The sequence below is a fragment of the Rattus norvegicus genome, chromosome 15 (assembly GCF_021556685.1).
Source record: "Rattus norvegicus strain SHRSP/BbbUtx chromosome 15, alternate assembly SHRSP_T2T, whole genome shotgun sequence".
Classification (NCBI taxonomy): Eukaryota; Metazoa; Chordata; class Mammalia; order Rodentia; family Muridae; genus Rattus; species Rattus norvegicus.
The window spans coordinates 7,678,611-7,694,774 of NC_141548.1; the positions used below are offsets into that span (position 1 = coordinate 7,678,611).

At 42.5% G+C, this 16,164-nt stretch overlaps 1 protein-coding gene across 3 annotated transcripts; it reads right to left on the reverse strand.

The window, feature by feature from the left end:
- Window positions 1-613: 613 nt before the first annotated feature.
- Window positions 614-13,680, reverse strand: LOC148000794 (uncharacterized). Of its 3 annotated transcripts, XM_087587088.1 has the most exons (7): window positions 13,564-13,674; window positions 7,467-7,668; window positions 4,429-4,596; window positions 4,178-4,270; window positions 3,268-3,427; window positions 1,744-1,875; window positions 614-1,301 (listed from the first exon to the last, which is right to left on the reverse strand). In XM_087587088.1, exons 4-7 carry the CDS (start codon window positions 4,266-4,268, stop codon window positions 1,100-1,102), a joined length of 585 nt encoding a protein of 194 aa, XP_087443214.1. In that variant the 5' UTR covers window positions 4,269-4,270; window positions 4,429-4,596; window positions 7,467-7,668; window positions 13,564-13,674; the 3' UTR covers window positions 614-1,099. The 3 variants fall into 3 exon arrangements, with proteins under 3 accessions (XP_087443214.1, XP_087443215.1, XP_087443213.1); XM_087587089.1 differs by lacking the exon at window positions 7,467-7,668 and having other exon boundaries at window positions 13,564-13,676; XM_087587087.1 differs by lacking the exons at window positions 4,429-4,596; window positions 7,467-7,668 and having other exon boundaries at window positions 13,564-13,680.
- Window positions 13,681-16,164: the final 2,484 nt, after the last annotated feature.

The following is a 16,164-nucleotide window of genomic DNA, read 5'->3' on the forward strand; positions in this document are numbered from 1 at the left end:
TATAACATTTGTCTTAGTCATGGTATCTGTTCTCGGCAGTGAAACCCTAACTAAAAACTTCACATAGATGCCTGGAAGTCTAGATAATTAGCATGCAGACCCCATAAATGTGTCCCTACATATCTCAAGAAACACTTTGTTCAGGTATGATCCATTGCCACAAATTAGGAACACGATGAAGGACAAACGTCCACGGTAGGGGCTGGAGAGATGGCTCATCATTTGAGAATTTGTTTCTCAAAAGACCTGCAGGGCACCTAACAATCCTCTGTCACTTAAGTTCCAGGTGAAACCCAATGACCCCTTCTGGCCTTTGGGGAACAGCACGCACAGACCTACAGAAGGCAAAACACTCATAAATATAAAATAAATCAACAACAACAACAAACAAAAACAAAAGCGCCAAAAGGAGGGAAAAACAAAGGAGAAAACTCATAGGGCACCTTTGCCTGGATATTTTGTCCAGCTTTTAAAGAAATCTAGAAACTGAATTGTAAACTATGTGGTCTGCTTGAGTTGAAATCCCAAATGGAACATAGTACATTGTCAAGAACAAAAGTCACCATCCTAATCAAGAAGAACAAGAAAACAACCAACCATAAAAACCCTATCCCCTGAAAGCTCTTGCAATTTATTATCTCTTCTGTGCAGTTACAATTGATATCATGTTTGAAGGAAACCAAAAGCAAGCAATTCTGTTTCATGACTGCTTCTATACTCCCTATAATATTGTTTTATTTCCTGGGAGATACTACAGAAAACCTGAGGAATATCCCATTAATATGTTCAAAACTCTCATCCACAAAAGAGTATATTTTAGCGGTGGCTAAATATTTGATAAGGATACGGCATTGATAATTTTTTCATCATGAAGTTGGTATTCAGAGTTGGACACACAATCTACACTGAAAGTACAATTTTCTTTGTATCTCAGTCTGACTGGGAAGTAATTATGATGCCCAATCCCTGTGAGAATGCAGAGATCCATCTCTGCCTGAGAGCTGTGGGATTTCAAATGGTTATATCACACTTCAATAAAGAAGGTTCTTAAGAGTGACGAGTTCGAGATCACTGTTTGATTCACAAGGATACATTCGATTTACTCAAAAGTAACAGGACACAAGGATTCAATATCTGCGGTGTACATGGTCTTGCTGGCCTCCTCACACAACCTCTTTCCCTCCTCACAGGATGCTTGCAGTTCAGTCTGCTCCACCAGCAGTTTTCTGTTCTCATTCATCAAAATCCTTACATTCTTCTTCAATTCATTGCGTTCATTCAGGAGGTGGAAGTTTCTGATGCTGAATCAAAAACAAATAATGGTAAATCCCAGGCAGTTTCTATTTGCCTGCCACTCCTGCAAGTACAATCATCCCTTCAAGGGCCCCATCCCCAGGCATCTCCAGACTAGAGCCACAGTTTACATGTTGGCACCAATTAGAGGCAGGTCAAATCCCGAGTCCGCAGTCCACGGGAATCAAAGTACTTCAGAAAATCCTGACACTAAGACGGTATATGCACATCAAAGAAGAGGAAATGGTGCATATGGGTGCTTATGTGTTCATGGTATTCTAAAACCATTGGCAGGTGGAGGGCCAATCCCCTCTGAGGGATGATAGAAGACCAGCAGCTATACAAACTTTCCATGTGTTTCTCATGGACCACAGATCTTTTTTCAAAGTCATAGCTGGACAGAAGTATTTCCCGCCTAGTGCTGGGGTCTCCTTTCTGTCAGTGACTCACCGGTAGGAATTGTTCTCTTGTGTGAGCTCCTTGTACTTCTCCATGGCATCACTTATCCAGTTGGTCATCTTATGCATATCCATCATTCTCATCTCATGTTGGGATTTAAGCATTGGCAATTCAACACTCAGCCTGTGTTAGAACATGACCCAAGGAACAATAACTGTCTGAACTCATGAGTTCAGAATTAGATGAAGTGTAAATAAAAAATAGCCAATAAAAAATTCAAATTCAAGGAATGGGGGCTAGGGAAGAAAGTGGAAAACTCAAAGACCACAGCAAAAACACAACAGTGAGACTCAAACCCTCACTCTCCCATAGAAAATATTTCTCTGCAAATCAGCACACATTTGTTTTGAAATAAGGGCTCCTTAAAAGGCTGGTGAGATATGGTCCTATAAAGACCCTCTGTATAGGAGGAGGGAAAGTCTGAGAGCTGCATCTTTGGGAATAACAAGTGCCAAGAATTTATTCCCACAGTGACCTTTTCTAGGTCACAATAAACCATCCTTGGATATTAAAAAAAAAGAAAATAAAGTTCAAAGCAGGAAAATAAATAAATAAATAAATAAATAATAAATAAATAAATAAATAAATAAATAAATAAATAAATGAAATCAGAGTGTTCTCTGGACTACCTAGGCCCATTTATATAACACAAACTTGCTCCTTCCTATTGGTGCTGGTTAAACTCATTATCCTGGGCATTGGACGGCAGAGCCAGGGGACCAAATGGAGGGAGCCGACTTTCAAGATCTGGTCAGGTCAGCATGAAGGAATTGAACAGTTGTGTAAGAAATATAAGATGTTTCCTCCAGTCTGTGCCACAGCCTTGGGTCCAACAGAAAGATGTGTGATGACATTTCTCTTGTTTTGAAAGCAGAGATTCTCAATCCTTGTTACATGACTCCCAGAGGCCGTAACTACTTTTTACAGGGAAGAGGATTCATAACACCTCCTCCCCTCAGGAGAGCCCTATGTGCCAGCAAGGTAAACAGAAGGAGCAAAGTGCTCTGTTGATCAATGACGGCCTCCACAGACTCATCACTATCATGACCTGCAAACTGTTCATCAAACAAATCCTCAGACCCAATCAAAGGTCCCAGACTCCCTGATCCTGAGCAAAACACACACAAATACTTTCACATCCATCCATACATACCAACCCATATACAAACATAATTAGAATGCCAACTTTATCATAGAGGTGCCATAGAATCAGTGTATAATGACCTAAATCAGAGTAAGAGTGATGACATTCAGGCATTTCATTCACACACGTTGATGCAGCAAGTATGACCAGGTCCTTCCAGCTGTTGAAAAAATCCAATCCAACTCCAAGGAACTCAGGGTCAAGTACAAGAGAGGTTGACCCTAAACACACAGCACCTAGCTTCTCTCACAGGCCATCACCTGCCAAGGCTCCTTAATGTCCAGGATGAGAGATGAAACACTTTCTTGATGTCTCTTGGCTTAGCAGAGAGAGCACAAGACAGTCAGTAGGTTACAGGGCATAATGACTACCTGTAGTTCAAACCATCATTGACATAAAGGTCCAGGATTTGAGAAAGTTCATCCCGCTCAGATTTACACTTCTGGATTTCAGATTTTAGTTCCTCCAAATTCTTTATACGCTTTTCATGGTTACTGATGAAATTTTCTGATGATGCCTTCCGAAGAAACCCTGTAGATAGATAAACACAAGTGAATGTACATATTGGATAGCCCATGGGCAGAAAAGACCATTATGAGTCTCAAAATGGAGGTTGAGGAAGAGGAAAGGCTGGAGACTTGTTGAATCCCTGAAAGAGAAGAAAAGCTATCTCTAATGTGGACTCTTAAGCTATTTCCCTCTTCCCAACCTCCATTGCCATACATAAGCCTCACTCACTATTACACGATCCCTCATACTGAAAGATAGAATCTACCTCAGACATAAAGATTTGGGACATTGTCAGCAGATAACAGACGTGGAGCAGGTCAATCCTGGAGTTCACAGCACCATCAAACCCTAATCGTGTGTTCAAGCTTAAAGTGTCTGCGACCTCAATTCATGACTAGGGGGTTCATCCTTCCTTGTTGTTGTCACCACAGACTTAGTAACCTACAGGAATCTAGAGGATGAAGTGCTTCAGCACCCAACCATGAACGGGCACATTGTTATCCTCATAGGGCTTCCTCCTGGCATTCCTTGGCAGTAGAAATTAAAAGGCTCATAGAAAAGAAGCTGCAGGCCTGCCAATTCCTGGCCCTCTGTCAAATTAATCATCAGGACTCTTGACTCTTGATCTGCCATTGACAAATTCCAAGGCTCCTGCTTGTAAGGCCGACTCCTGAAAGACTCAGCTCAAACCTACCTCCTGGAGGAAGTTCCCCGACTCTACCCAGTACTCACTGTGCCTTCCCCAGAATGATTTCATTCTTCCGTACTTACAAGACAGGAGGCCAGCTTTCTTCTGCCTCGGTCTGGACTCTCCTTGGTCTCCCCTCTCCTTCTGAACGAGCTTGAGCAGCTGGTGTAACATGCCTGTTTGTGAACCCAAAAGGCACTGAGGGAATCCCACAGGCAGTTGGTGTCACCACAACACTGGTGACATCACAGAAGATTCTAGTGCTCTCTTAGATACAAGAGATTGTCCAAGGAAGAGATTACTGATTATGTCACTGGGAAGTTCTATGGCCTACCTGCTACCCAGCTCTCCCAAAAGCAACCAATTTCTATGGGGCCCTTTTCTGCAGCCCCTCCTGTGACCCAGGGAATATCCTTTGGCAACTTCTCCTCCAAAGTTAGATATTTCTCTCTGCTTCATCGGATGTCATCAATGCTTTTGATGGGGAGAGTTGGTTACAACCCTGAATTGGATAAGAGATTTTGTTAGCACCCAAATCTCTAGGGACCATAAATGAGAGAGATTTCTCTCAATAATAAATCTACACCTGAGACAATGCACATACATACAGTCCAATTCCCAAAGTTTCCCTGTTTCCTAGAGGCCAATATATTTCTCCTATACTTTTAATTTTATAAAACCTGAATAATATTTGCTTACTGTGCATTCCTTAATAGCCGGCACTATTTCCACATAAACGTCCATGTATTTCACAAAGTCAATGGTTGATAATCCTACTTTTTGCAATAAAAACTCCCTTTTCTTGTGAATATAGGGTATCAACTACAGGGCAAATATAAAATCATAAATTTCTGTCCCTTCTTTTACATATTAAGTTGGACATCTTCCTTTCTCAAATATAGCCAGACAATTAAATTGGTCATCAGTGAGTAAAGGTCAACCTGGACTGCGTGTTCCTCCATTGTAGCCCGATAGCCATCACTTCTCCAATATCTGTCTTCCTTCATTTCCAAGTCCAGGCACGAGGATATTGGGGGTTGCCCCTTGATACTTTACTCATAGCAAACATAAGAATCAGCAGGATTGGCAGGGAGTCGAAGGGCCTGACGTCAGGTTAAACCTCAATTTTACTGGGTCCATAAGTTCAGGGGAAAGTCCATTTGGCATTGTCATCTGTGGCTTCTGTGTTCTTCTCCTAGGTTAGCTCAATCTGTGCTATGACGCCTCCTAACCTCACAGTCGTAAGAGTCTAAAACACGTCTGTCTTTTCTGGGAAGGGCTTTGCCTCTGACTCCCACCTGGAGTTGGACAACATCGCTATGCAAAGCTCAAAACAGAGGTGTGGAGATGATGGACGCCTCAGAAGTTTAGGGTCATTTCTTCCAAATAAGGCACATATTTTTCCAATGTTATTTTTCCTTTGTTCTTTTACTCATAGTGGCTGGCTTCTTTCCTGGCCTGAAGTATACTGGAGTCCAATCTTTTGGATTACTGAAGCATCTTTTTTTGAGATGACAGGCCCACCAAGGGGCCTGCTGCATACAGGCTCCTATCACCAAGGAAGTTGTTGCTACAGAATCATAGCATGGTGGTAGCAGCACATGGTCTCTCACAGTCTTCTCTGCTGCACTTGCTAAAAGAATAATAGGGTTGTTTGTTTGTTAATATTTTATTGGAAATGCCTACAATGCTGGTCAGAGTTGATACATGCCTTTAATCCCAGCACCCATAAAATTTTTTTCTTTTTTCTCTTCTTTTTTTTTTTTGCAATTGTTGTTAGAATTCCTGTTGTTTTCTTTGGTAATTCCCTCTATTTGCTCTGTACCTAGAATGTTACCCACACTCTTCATGGCCCTATCCTTCATGTTAAAGATTTTACTCTTACCACCCACACCACACATGATCAATTATTTACTTTCAAATAAGAAAAACAGGCATGAAGAAGAGAGTTAACGTGTATGGTCTCAGATAATCAACACATCATGAGTGCAGGATGGCATCCTAGGGTTTTGGATTACCCAAGCTTCTGTTTTTGAGGTCAACAGGCCTCTGCAGAAGTCTCCAGTTGGGTAGCAGAGAGTCTGGAATGGCTGACATAATGGCTTCCCCCACAAGGAGAAGGCTGGCCCTTCAGTGCCTCTGCAGCCTGAGCAGAGGTCTGCCAAGAGCACAAGGGCACTTGACCAGAGCTGGTAAGGACTGCCTTTTGGATGATCTGTGAGACCTGCATAAACAGAGGCTACCAGAGTCCTGATAAAGGGAAGGAGAGTCACATAGATGTGCTGGAAACAATCGATCTTTGGGCTGCAAGTCCTCCATTTCATTTATCTTTGCTGTGTAAATAGTATTTGTAAATGACAAAGGCATCCTCCTTTATCATGTCTAGTCTCTCTAGTTGTTAAAGTGTTCACTAGTGTAAACATAGTAGAGTTAGTACAACAATACACTGTGTCCCATTTTGTTAAAGAACTTTATTTATACATATTTTACTTATTCACATTGCATGCTGCTCACTGCCCCCTGTCACCCAGTTAATCTCTCCCACAATCCTTCCCCAACTCTCCTAGTATATTCTTCTCTGGGTGTATGAGGGCCAGCTATCACAGTAGATCCCTTCTTCCACCAAAGCCAATTTACCCATCCTGGGGCAGGTGCTAAGGATGCTGGTAATGGATGCCTTGGGCTTTCTTCATGCTCCAATTTGCTGGCTTTGGGAAGTTCATGCAGATCTGTCTGTGAACTTGGTACTTCATATAGATGGTACACAAGACGCACTGGTTTGGATAATGTTCTTGAGAGTATATTTCAATCAAACTTACTCCCACTAATACCCTAAGAATGACAAAGGTAATGGGACACTATACATCTATTCCAGGAGTTTCCATTTCTGAGAGCAGCAGAATAGAAGAAGCCCACAAAGCAGGCAAAGTTAAGTGAGGTCACACAGGGGACCTAAGAGCACACTGCTGCTTTCCTAGAGTGTATCCTAGAGGCTTATGATATCTATACACCCTCAGATCCATATGTACTGGGCACCAGGCTATTCATTGCTTTTGTCACTCAGTTTGCCACAAATATTAGGAATCCCAAAAGTCAGAGAAATTTGGAGGTATGAATAAGTCCCAGGGGCTGGAGTAAGCTCAAAAGCTCTGTGACAACAAAGAACTGATTGAGAATCAGAGAGACAAGATGCTCACCAAGACCATAGTCGTATCCCATTAAGAAAATATGAATAATAAGCCACCAGGTGAAAATATAAAGTAGGAGGTCAGAGCCCTAGAAGGTCTATCCTTTGCCCTCAGGGAAGCAGCCATTCTTTCACCCATACCAGGCCCTATGCCACACAGAGACTTCCCCCAACAACTCACTGACCTTTCTCAAAGACCTATCTGGGCTTCTCCCTGTAGAATAGGACATGCAGAGTCCTTGAGGACACCGCCAAGAGGTCTCCTCCACACAGGCTCCTTGTGGGCAAAGGAAAATGTTCCTGCAGAATCTGCCATGGCAGCAGGAGTTTCAACCAGGCTGCTCTTCCTTCCAGCTCACTGGATGCAGGCCTGAGGCCTTGGGGTGTCTTGGAAAGGAAGAAGCACACACTACCTCACTGCTCTCTCTGCTGGCGACTGCTAGAACTGTGATAGGACATGCGTGTGTTTATGAGAAGCAACTACAAAGCTGATCAAAGTCAGCACACGCATTAATCCCAGCATTCAAAATTTATGTTAATCGTTGATGTTCTTGTTTTTTGTTTGGTTTTTGTTTTTAATCCCCCCTCTCCAGCTAATTGCTCTATACCTAGAATATTAAGCACACGCTCTGGAGGGACCTATTCATGTTAGGCAATGCTTTTATTCTTTCCAACCACTCCAGAGATGATCCCATTATTTACTTTCAAATAAGAAAACAGTCATAGAGCAGTGAGTTAATCAGTATGCTCTCACAGAAGAAACACATCACGACTATGGAATGGCACCCCAACCTTTTGCATTTGTTATGCCCTTTTAAATTTTTTATTCTTTATTTGTTTTTAGTTACATTCAGATGTTATAGACTTTCTCTGTTCCATACCCATATCCCCCTACCTCATCCCACTCACCCTGTTTCTCTGAGGGTGTTCTCCCCCCCACCCAACCCTTCCTGCCACCCTGCCCTGACATTCTCCTACACTGGGGCATAGAGCCTCGCAGGACCAAGGGCTTCTTCTCTCATTGACGCCCAACAAGTCAATCCTTTTCTACACATGCTGCCGGAGCCCTGGGTCTGTCCATGTGTACCATTTGAATGGTGGTTTAGTCTCTTGGAGCTGTAGTTGGTTGGTATTATTGTTGTTATGGGGTTGCAAACCCCTTCAGCTCCTTCAATCCTTTCTCTGCCTCCTCCATTGTTCTCAGTTCAAAGGTTGACTTCAAACATTCGCCTCTGTATTTGTCATGCTCTGGCAGTGCCTTTCAGAAGACAGCTATATCAGGCTCCTGTCAGCTCTCACTTCTTGGCATCACCAATATTGTCTGAGGTTGGTGGATGTATATAGACTGGATCCCCAGTTAGGGCAGTCCCTGGGTAGCCTTTCCTCAGTCTCTGCTCCAGACTTCATCTCCATACTTCCTCATGTGAATATTTTTGTTTCCCCTTCTGAGAAGGACTGAAGCTTCCACACTTTGGTCATCCTTCTTGAGCTTCATGTGGTCTCTGGATTGCATCTTGGGTAATCTGAGATTTGGGGCTAATGTCCACTTATCAGTGAGTGCATACAATGTGGGTTTTCTTGTGATTGGGTTTCCTCACTCAGGATGATATTTTCTAGTTCCTTCCATTGCTGTAAGATTTCCATGAAGTCATTGTTCTTAATAGCTGAGTAGTACTCCACTGTGTAGATGTACCCCATTTTCTGTATCCATTCCTCTGTTGAAGGGCATCTGCGTTTTTCCCAGCTTCTGGCTCTTATGAATACGGCTGCTATGAACATAGTGGAGCATGTGTTTTTGCTGTACGTTGGAGCATCTTTTGGGTATTGCCCAGGAGAGGTATAGCTGGGTCCTCAGGCAGTGCAATGTTCAATTTTTGAGGAAACTCCAGACTGATTTCCAGAGAGGTTGCCCGGTTTGCAATCCTACCAACAGTGGAGGAGTGTTCCTCTTTCTCCGCATTCTCGCCAGCATCTGCTAACACCTGAGTTTTTGGTCTCAGCCATTCTGACTGGTATGAAGCAGAATCTCAGGGTTGTTTTGATTTGCGTTTTCCTGATGACTGAGGACTTTGAACATAACAGAAGGCATTTTAAGAAATGATGCTACCCTAACTGGTGGTCTGCATGTAGTTGAGTGCCAATGGATCCATTTCTCTCTCTTTCTACAAAGTTCAAGTCCAAGTGAATCAAGGAAATCCACATAAAACCAAACATGCAGAAGCTAATAGAAGGGAAAGTGTCGCAAAGTTCCTAGAACACATTTGCACAGGATAAAGTTTTCAGAACAGAATACCAAAGGGTCAGGCTCTAAGATCAACAGTAAATGTATGAAATCTCAACAATCTGAAAACTTTCTTTAAAGCAAAGGACACTGCCAATAGGACAAAACAGCAAGCTACAGATTCAGAGAAGAGTTTTACCAACCCTACATCTGAGAGAGTGCCAAAATTCAAAATAAACAAAATACTCAAAAAGGTAAACTCCCAGACAAACAAATAACCCGACTTTTAAACTGGGATAGAGAGCTAAACCAAGAATTCTCAACTGAGGTATCTCAATGCCTGAGAAACTCATCAAGAAACGTTCGACATCCTTAGTTATCAGAAAAAGGCAAATCAAAACGAACCTGAGATCCTTCATTACACCAATCAGAATGGCTAAGATAGAAAACTGAGGCAGCAGCAGATTGGGCTGGGATGTAGAGGAAGGGGAACACTCCTCCATTGGTGGTGTGATTACTAGCTGTATAGCCACTCTGGATATCAATGTGGAGGATAATGGGAACAATGCAAATAGCTTTACCTGAAGACCCAGCTTTACCACTCACTTCAGCGCATATACTCAAACCTGATCCACAAATGACAAGGACGTGTGGTTGAATATGTTCATAGCAGCCTTACTCATATTAGTCAAATGCTGGAAACAACCACGATAGACCTCAACTCAACTGAGGAATGAGTATAGGAAGTGCGCTCTATTCAAACAGAGGAACAGTACTCGGGTATCAAAAATGAATACACCAGGAACTTTATAGGCAAAAGGATGGAATTGGAAAATAGTGAAGTAACAGAGATCGAAAAAGACATAACATGGGATGTATTTAGTGACAAATGGATGTTAGCCCAAAAGTTCAGAAGACCCACTATACAATTCATTGATAACACGAAGGGTAACATGTCAGAAGGCCAAATTGTGGATGCTTGAACCCACTTAGAAGGGGAAGAACATAATCATGGGAGGCAGAAGGATGGAGGGACCTAGGTAGAGGCAGGGAAGGATGGACAAAGGGTAGGGGGAGTAGCAACAATGAAAAGAGACAAGAGAGAAACCCAGAGGAAAAGTGGGATAAATAACAATAAGCATCAGTGGTGGGTGGTGAACTTGGGTAACCCAAATGAAAAATGAAGAAGTCAAAATCTTTTCATTTGCAGATGACGTGATACTATTTTTAAAACTAAAAATGTATCACCATCTCTCTTTTTTTTTTCCTTTTCTTTTTTTTTCGGAGCTGGGGACCGAACCCAGGGCCTTGGGCTCGCTAGGCAAGCGCTCTACCGCGGAGCTAAATCCCCAACCCCAATATCACCATCTCTTAAGACTGATAAATACATTCATAAAAGCACAATACAATGGGAACACACAAAATTTCTTAGCCTTCCTTTATGCCAATCCAAATCATACCATGAGAAAATCTGGGTAAAATTCCCCTCATAATCATCTGAAAATATAAAATGAAATAATGTGGATTGAAACACTTAAAATGCAAAGACAAATATGAATTAGTTAGAGGTGATCCTAAATAGAGACAACTTGTCTCTAAAAAATTAAGTTTCTTAAAGCTGAAAATACATTCATTAAAGTAGTAGAATGCAAAATAACACACAAAACTCATTACCTTTCCTGTATACCAAAAACCAACTATGGGAAAGAAATCAGGGAAATATTCTACTCAAAATAGTCTTAAAATATATAACAAAACACCCTGGATAAGCACACTTATAAAGCATACTATTAGTAAGAAGACATATAAAGTGCCTTGTCCATATGAAGCCAGACAAGAATTTGTGGATCTAGAAGACAAGGTATGAAGGACTGCGTGTAAATCCCAGTGACTGAGAAAGCAGCCTGGAGCCAGTTGTGTTATTGAGACTTCAGACAGCTTGGCCTTTACACATGTAAGACAGCAGACTCCCATGAGCAAATCCTTAGCCTAGAAGATGTAGTTATGGTAGCCAAGAAGAACAAACACAGACCTGTCCCCTTTGCCTGCCTCTTACTACTCTGATGTCCCACATCACAGGAGGGTGAATGGTCTTCCGCATACCCTGAGACACAGCTCACAAGGGACAGCACCTGTCTTCAACAGAGCTTCATCTGAGCCTGCCCTTGGCCTGTGGTGGATGTGCAGGAAGTGAGCTGACAGGTGAAACGTAGCCTGGCTGGGTCTCAAAGTGCAGCTTGAGACTCACCCACTGTGATTGTCAACACTTCCATGTCTCCATTGGGAGGGCAGTGTCACAATGTCCTCCTACTGTCTTCTCACTGCATTCATATGCTTCGTGTGACACAAGCTCATTCACCGTTCCACAGGAGGCAGCATAGCTTCAGAGCCCTCATGTCTGGGCACAGAAGCCAAGAGAGCAATGTCACAGTTCACAGTGACAATGTAGATAAGCCAGGGCCTTTCCTCCAAGTTTTACTTTCAAGTATATCCTTTTATTGCAGTTTATGCTACTCTTTCTAGAAGGCCACGTTGCGGGAGAGCATTTGGATTTTGCCTGATCCACAATTTACAGATTACTTACATAGACTCCTAGAGGATTTCAGTGGCAAGGTTTCCGTAAAGTTGTATGCAAACTAACCACACACACACACACACACACACACACACACACACACACACACGCACGCACACACACACACACACACGGTGTACAGATAATAGAGACATGCATGTTGAAGTAAAGTTAGGACAGTGGATCTAGAAGATAAGATGTGAAGTGTTGTGCTAAAATGTAAGACCCTAGGACGGAGGATGGGAAACAATTGTGAGTGGGACTTTCCCACAACTTGGCCACATGAACAATGCAGTGAGAAACAACAGACCTGCATGGTCAAAGTCAAAGCCCAGGAATGTACACGGTCTACTGAATGTGATTGCAGCTCCTCTCTCTGATCTGTAATAGAAGAGTTCAGGTGTTTCCCACATACACTGACATAGAGCAGCTGAGGGCCAGCACCTCTCCTGCATACTACTTCATTACAGTCCAACCCTAGCAACCTGAAGGATATTTAAGAATGGACCTGATAGGTGATCTTTTGACCTAGCTTAATATGTAGCTGAAGCTGAGGATGTCAACATTCCCAGAGCTCTGTTGAGCAGGGGGTGCTGATTTCCTCTGGCTCCCTTAGTAATACTTCAGAAAACCAAGGAGACAGCCTCCTCAGGCCTATTCACAGCTGCACAGGATGGGACTTGGCTTCAGAACACCCTAGCCTGAGGTACATAACCAGGATGAAAGCTACAAACTCCTTCAGCACTCATTTACTGTGGTGATGCCCAGAATCATGGATAGATCTCTCTAGATCCCAGGACTGTAGTAATAGATGCCTTGTATTGGTAGAACATGGTCGTTTAGTTCCCCCACTTACTGCTCAGGACACCTAGAGAAGTCAGGAAGGAGCCAGTCCCGGTTCTGGTTCACTGACTAACAGTTCTTCACTGCACTAGAAAACTGCATGACACTCACACATGTTGACTCAGAAATCTAAGGGGACCACTATCAGGGAATGGCAGTCAGAATAACTCTAGTGGAAAGCCTGAGATGATGAGGTCTCATCTAGAAGTTCTTCTCTCTCCCAGATATTAGTGTCAGACACAAACTGAACCAATCCAAAGGGGGAAGAGTCAGCCCTGAGCCGAGGATACCACACTAGTCTCTCCCTTCTTCCTAAGGACCTTTGTCTTCTAAGTAAAAGGAGTAAAAGCCATGAGCTCTCAGGAAAACAGTGGTGCCCTTCCCAACAACTGGCATCTGAAATAGAGAAATTAATGATGTAAAGTCTCTGACTTCCAGGAACCATAACAAGCAGGGAAGTCCAGCTGCTTCTTATAAGCTCCCGGCTCCAGATTTCCATGCCTGGAAGCCTCAGCTCAAGGCTCTCTCCTCAAGGAACCTCCTCACCCTTCGCCCAGAGCTCACTGAGCTTTCCCAAGGACCATTTATTTCTTCCTTTTTTACAACAAGACAGAAGGCCAGCTTCCTTCTCCCCAACTCTCACCGATTCATGCTCTTTGTTCTTTCTCACAAACGGCTACTTAGCCTGGACAACAGGTCAATTAGTGAACCATAGAGGCACCGAAGGAACATCCCACAGGCAGTTGGTGCCACCACAACACTTGTGACATCACAGAAGATGCCAGGGCTCTCCTGGATACAAGAGATTGTTCAGGGAAGGGTCTACTGACGACGTCACCAGGAACTACCAGGGCCTCCTGCTAACCAGCTTTCCTTATGGTGACCAGATTCTGAGGTGCATCTCCAGGAGGCTCTCCAGTGACACAATGGAACCCTTTCCATATCTCCTCCCTCTAAACCTAGAGATTTCTCTTTGCTCCATTAGTAGTTACATGCTCTGAAAGGGCAGATTTCGTCAGGGGCCTGGCATGGGGAGAAAGATCAAGGGACATGGGGTGGAAGACATTCTTCTGCATAATAATTTTATTCCCAGATCCAGTCCTGTGACATACATTCCAATTTCCTAGGTTTTCCTGTTTCCCAAAAGTCAGTATTTCCCTCCAGACCTTTAATTTATTGGATATTGATTTCATTTTCTTATTGTGCATTCCTTCCAAGGTGTCTTTCTTTACATATATTCATGGATGTGTACTCACAAAGTCTCTGTTTCACAATTCCTTTGTTGCAATGATCTTGGTAACATAGTGAACCCAGTTACACAGTGAATATACAACTTTAAATGTTGTGCACCTACTTCAGATGATAAACTTCCAAATCCTTTCTCAAAAAAATAACCAGATATCAGTGAGCAAAGGACAACGTGGACGGAGATTGGTCCTCTGCAGTTCCATTAGACGTCACTTCTCTAGTGTCCACCTTCCTGAGTTCCCAGGGCCAGGCCTGACGGTGTTAGAGTTTGGACCATGATCCTGTATTCATGCCAAATGTAAGATCCAGGAGGTTGGGCAGGGAGTGGAAGGGCTTGAGGTCAGGTGAAAGCGCAACTTTAATAGGTCCAGAAGTTCTGGAGGGAGTCTATTTGGCCTTGTCATCTGTGGCTTCTACGTTCTTGACCTAGTTGTGAGGAATCCATGTTAAAATTCCACCTAACCTCATAGCTGTAAGAGTGTAAAACATCGCCACGTAGGTCCTTTGCAAATTGCTTTGTCCTTTTCGATGCCCAGTTGGCTCATGCAAGTTCACTACCACCAGGTCCAAATTAGGGGATATTGTTGATGGATTTGGAGGTTCACTGGGTCTCTCTGATAGTCAAAGTCATAGACTTTATGGAGAACTGGAAGGACAGGATTTCAAGAATAAAATAGTTGAAGAATTCTGCCAAGTGCTGATCTCTAAGACTTAGAAGCAATGGGGCGTGTATTCTAAACATAATATTATATGGCTCAATCCCTCCTTGTATGGAGTACAGCAGGCCCAAAATAAGAAAAGAGCCTTTCCACCCTTCCTGGACTCTAATGAGAGTTTTCATAGTGTTTCCTTTAATGTCTTGTTCATTATTTCCACCTGCCCAGAATTCTGCACAACAGAGACTCCAAACTATGCATACATCTTTGACGGTTATTCAGAGGCTTTGGCTGTGAGAGCTGGGCTATTATATGGCAGCATTTCTAGTAAGTGGCAAAATTAGGGGGAAAGTTCCTAGCAGAGCTTTCTAGTTGCTCTATGATCAGTTTCAGTCCGAAGTAGTGAGCTTCTACTCACCCAGAAAAGGTATCAATAAAAGCAAGCAGGTACTTTTATCTTACTCTAGGAGGCCATGTGTCAGTTAATTCAGGTTCTCATAATTTATCATACCATTGGATACCTGTATGCAATCCTCTCTGGGTAAATGATCTCTGTTTTTTATTTACATGAGTGCAAATGTGACATCTGGCTTTGATATCTCCTTCTACACTGTCCAGTGTATGTGGGTATAACATACCTTTGTGTTGGCAACTCAGAGAGTTCTGTGGACCCAAGACAAGTAGTCTTGTAAAGCTGAGTTACCAGAACCTGCCAATTGTTTCTGGAAGAATGATCTTTCCCTCTGGTGTTCACCACCAACCTCTGGCGTCAAGCTATCTATTTGGTTCTTTTGCATCCTTACCTCTTGGTTATACTCGAAATACACAAGATCTAAGGCACAGACCACATGAAAATCAGGAAGGATGAGCAAAAGGGGATGCTTCACTCCTTCTTTAAAGGGGGAACAAAAATATCCATAGGAGGGGATAGGGAGGCAAATTTTAGAGCAGAGAATGAAGGAACAGCCATTCAGAGCCTGCCCCACATGTGGTCTACACACACACACACACATATATATATATATATATATATATATATATATAGATAGATAGATAGATATAGATATAGATATAGATATAGATATAGATATAGATATGGATATGGATATGGATATAGATATAGATATAGATATAGATATAGATATAGATATAGATATAGATATAGATATAGATATAGATATAGATATAGAGAGAGATTGATATAGATATAGATAGATAGGTATAGATATATAGATAGGTATAGATATATAGATATACATAGATATATAGGTAGATATAGATATAGATATAGATATAGATATAGATATAGATATAGATATAGATATAGATATAGATATAGA

Bases quoted from the DNA above. Each gene is read 5' to 3' on its own strand.
- LOC148000794 (XM_087587087.1), bottom strand. From the start codon at position 4,268: ATGTTACACCAGCTGCTCAAGCTCGTTCAGAAGGAGAGGGGAGACCAA. The intron at 3,428-4,177 runs GTAAGTACGGAA...ATCTATCTACAG, and splicing joins GAAAGCTGGCCTCCTGTCTT to GGTTTCTTCGGAAGGCATCA. The intron at 1,302-1,743 runs GTGAGTCACTGA...TTTTTGATTCAG, and splicing joins CAAGAGAACAATTCCTACCG to CATCAGAAACTTCCACCTCC.